General features: G+C 30.0%; 1 protein-coding gene across 1 annotated transcript in view; it reads left to right on the top strand.

Annotated features, from left to right (window-relative positions):
- The window catches only part of LOC138863537 (mucin-12-like), a 1967-nt gene extending 1729 nt beyond the window's left edge, over positions 1-238 (top strand). Inside the window, exon 2 of the mRNA XM_070127706.1 lies at positions 73-238. Coding sequence (XP_069983807.1) covers positions 73-238 — 166 coding nt within the window. The remainder of the gene's footprint in view (positions 1-72) is intronic.
- The last annotated feature ends 2579 nt before the right edge of the window (positions 239-2817 follow it).

The raw sequence follows: 2817 nt of genomic DNA, 5'->3' as shown, positions 1-2817 counted from the left end.
AAAAGAAAACAAGAAAAAAAGGAGAAATGATAAAAAAGACAAAGATTCAAGCCTCATTTATACCTCACACAGGCCTCTCTTCCCCTGGGTAATTTTGCGTCATCCTGTAGTCTCCTGTGACGAAGCCTCCTCCTTCTCGTTGTACCGCGCAGTCACGCCCGTGGGAGAGCTGCGCAGGGAGGCTTCTCTCTCCCAGGAAACTTCTGTTCTTTCGACGAAATCCATTTGTGTATCTTGATTGCCAGGGTAGGGAAAAACGCACACACAAACATAATAATAAACATGCACACATATACGCACACACAGAGATGATAATAAACACACGCACACACATACGCACAAATAGACAATAAATACAAACACATACGCATCCATAGGCATAATAATAAACACACACATACGTACACACAGACATAATAATAAACAAACACCACACACATACGCACATACAGACTTATGTATACGAACACACATATACGTACACCCATACATATGGATATACACACACACAAACACACGTAGAGACATCAACATAGATAGATAGAAGGAAAGGCGGAGAGTAAGCTAAACAGATAGATAGACAGTCGATAGATATTACCTATTTATATGAAAAGAACAGCGTATGTTGAGCAAAAAAAAGTCAATGAACATACCGGAAATAAAAGAATGCATTTAGAAAAAAGAAAACAATAACATCACAATGACATCAAAAAGAAAGTGTTCTCTGTCGGTCATAAACAACCTCTTATCAAACGTCTTTTTGCTTATCAATGTTAATGGCGTCTTTTTCAATTTGTTTTATTGTTCCTTTGTTCTCGTCCTTCGTCTTTCTGTCTTTTGATTTTTGCTTCTCTCTTCCTCTCCACCTTTCTTATTTTATGCATGATTATTTACATATTTCATATGAATGAGAGATTTTGTGTATAAATATACACTTAAATAAGTGTGTGTGTGTGTGTGTGTGTGTAGATATATGTGTGTGTGCATGTGTGTGTGTGTGTGTGTGTGTGTGTGTGTGTGTGTGTGTGTGTGTGTGTGTGTGTGTGTGTGTGTGTGTGTGTGTGTGTGTGTGTATATATATATATATATATATATATATATATATATATATATATATATATATATATATATATATATATATATATATATATATATATATATATATTTATATATATATATATATATATATATATATATATATATATATATATATATATATATATATATATATATAAACACAAAATATAATTCGCAGACTAATCAACAACACGATAAAAAATGCCCCACTTAGGAGGTGGCATGTCTTAAAATAAATTTGTCTCCTACAGCATCCGTAATTATGTCATTAAGCAGAAACTTTTTTGCACTGCGACGCAATTCTTTCGCCAGGGGAATTCCTAAGAGAGAAACGAAAATTACCAAACATATAAAGCGTTCCTCCATTAAGGTTAATAGGGTTATTATTAATCATGTCATTGCCGTTTTTACAGTTATCATTTATTAATACCCTACATTATTAGTAATTAATCTTATATCCCTAATATTAGATACTTCTACCCACTCATTCATTTAAACAAAATTTACATGGATGAGTTGCATCCGACATACTGAGATAACAATAAATTTACCAATACCGCACCATGAGTGTTCAAGCCAACAGCAAGAATGAGTTAGGCGAAACCTCTATTGTTCCAGCTGTGATCGTAAAACCGCAGCAGAAGGAGACAAGTGAGAGATTTGAGTCAGAGAAGAAAGAAAGAATATAAAAGAAAGGGAAAGAAAGAGTAAGAAAAAAAAAAACGAGAAAAGAGGGAAAAATTATCTAAAATGAGTCACTATCAAAAGGAGACAAGTGAGAGATTTGAGGCAGAGAAGAGAGAAAGAAAATAAAAGAAAGAAAAAAACAAGAGTAAGAAAAATAAGAGAAAAATAAAAAAAGAACTTTGTCTGAAATGAGTCACTAGATTGTCTCGCTTTTACTGCCAGACCAAGTTTACACAAGCTCAGTTATTGTCAACATGTGGCCTTAATCTTGAGGAAGTTAGAATAAATACTGGAGGTTAAGACGTCCAGTTTGACACAAGCTGATGGGAGGTTGTTATCGGAATATTGTTATTATTGTTATTATCAACATTATTTTTGTTGTTGTTATCATTATTAATATCATCATTATTATTATTATTACTGTTACTATTATTGTTATTACAATTGTTATCATTAGTATTATTATTACTGTTTCTGTTATTGCTATTATAATTGTTATTATTATTATTATCATTATTGTCATTGTTACTTTTATCATCATTATTATTATTATTATTATCATTGTTACTTTTATTATCATTTTCATTATCATTATTATCATTATTATTATTATTATCATTATTATTATTATTATTATTATTATTATTATTATTATTATTATTATTATTATTATTACTATTACTATTATTATTATCATTATCGTACTTATTATCATTATTATCATTGTTACCATTACTATTATCATTATTACTATCAATACCATTATGATGATGATGATAATGGCAATAATAATGATAATAATAATGATAATTATCATCATCATCATCATCATCATTACAATTACTATCGTTGTTATCATTATGGTCCTTATTATCATTATCATTATCATTACCATTATAATCCTTAATATCCTTATTATTACCACTGTTATTATTATCTTCATCATCATCCTCATTATCACCAATATCAATACCATCAATGCCATAAACACTAGAACAATCCTATCATCATGATATCAATATGACATTACGGTTCATAATCATAGCTTCTACG

This window comes from Penaeus vannamei, chromosome 12, assembly GCF_042767895.1.
Source record: "Penaeus vannamei isolate JL-2024 chromosome 12, ASM4276789v1, whole genome shotgun sequence".
Classification (NCBI taxonomy): Eukaryota; Metazoa; Arthropoda; class Malacostraca; order Decapoda; family Penaeidae; genus Penaeus; species Penaeus vannamei.
This window is presented reverse-complemented; position numbering and strand designations above follow the sequence as displayed.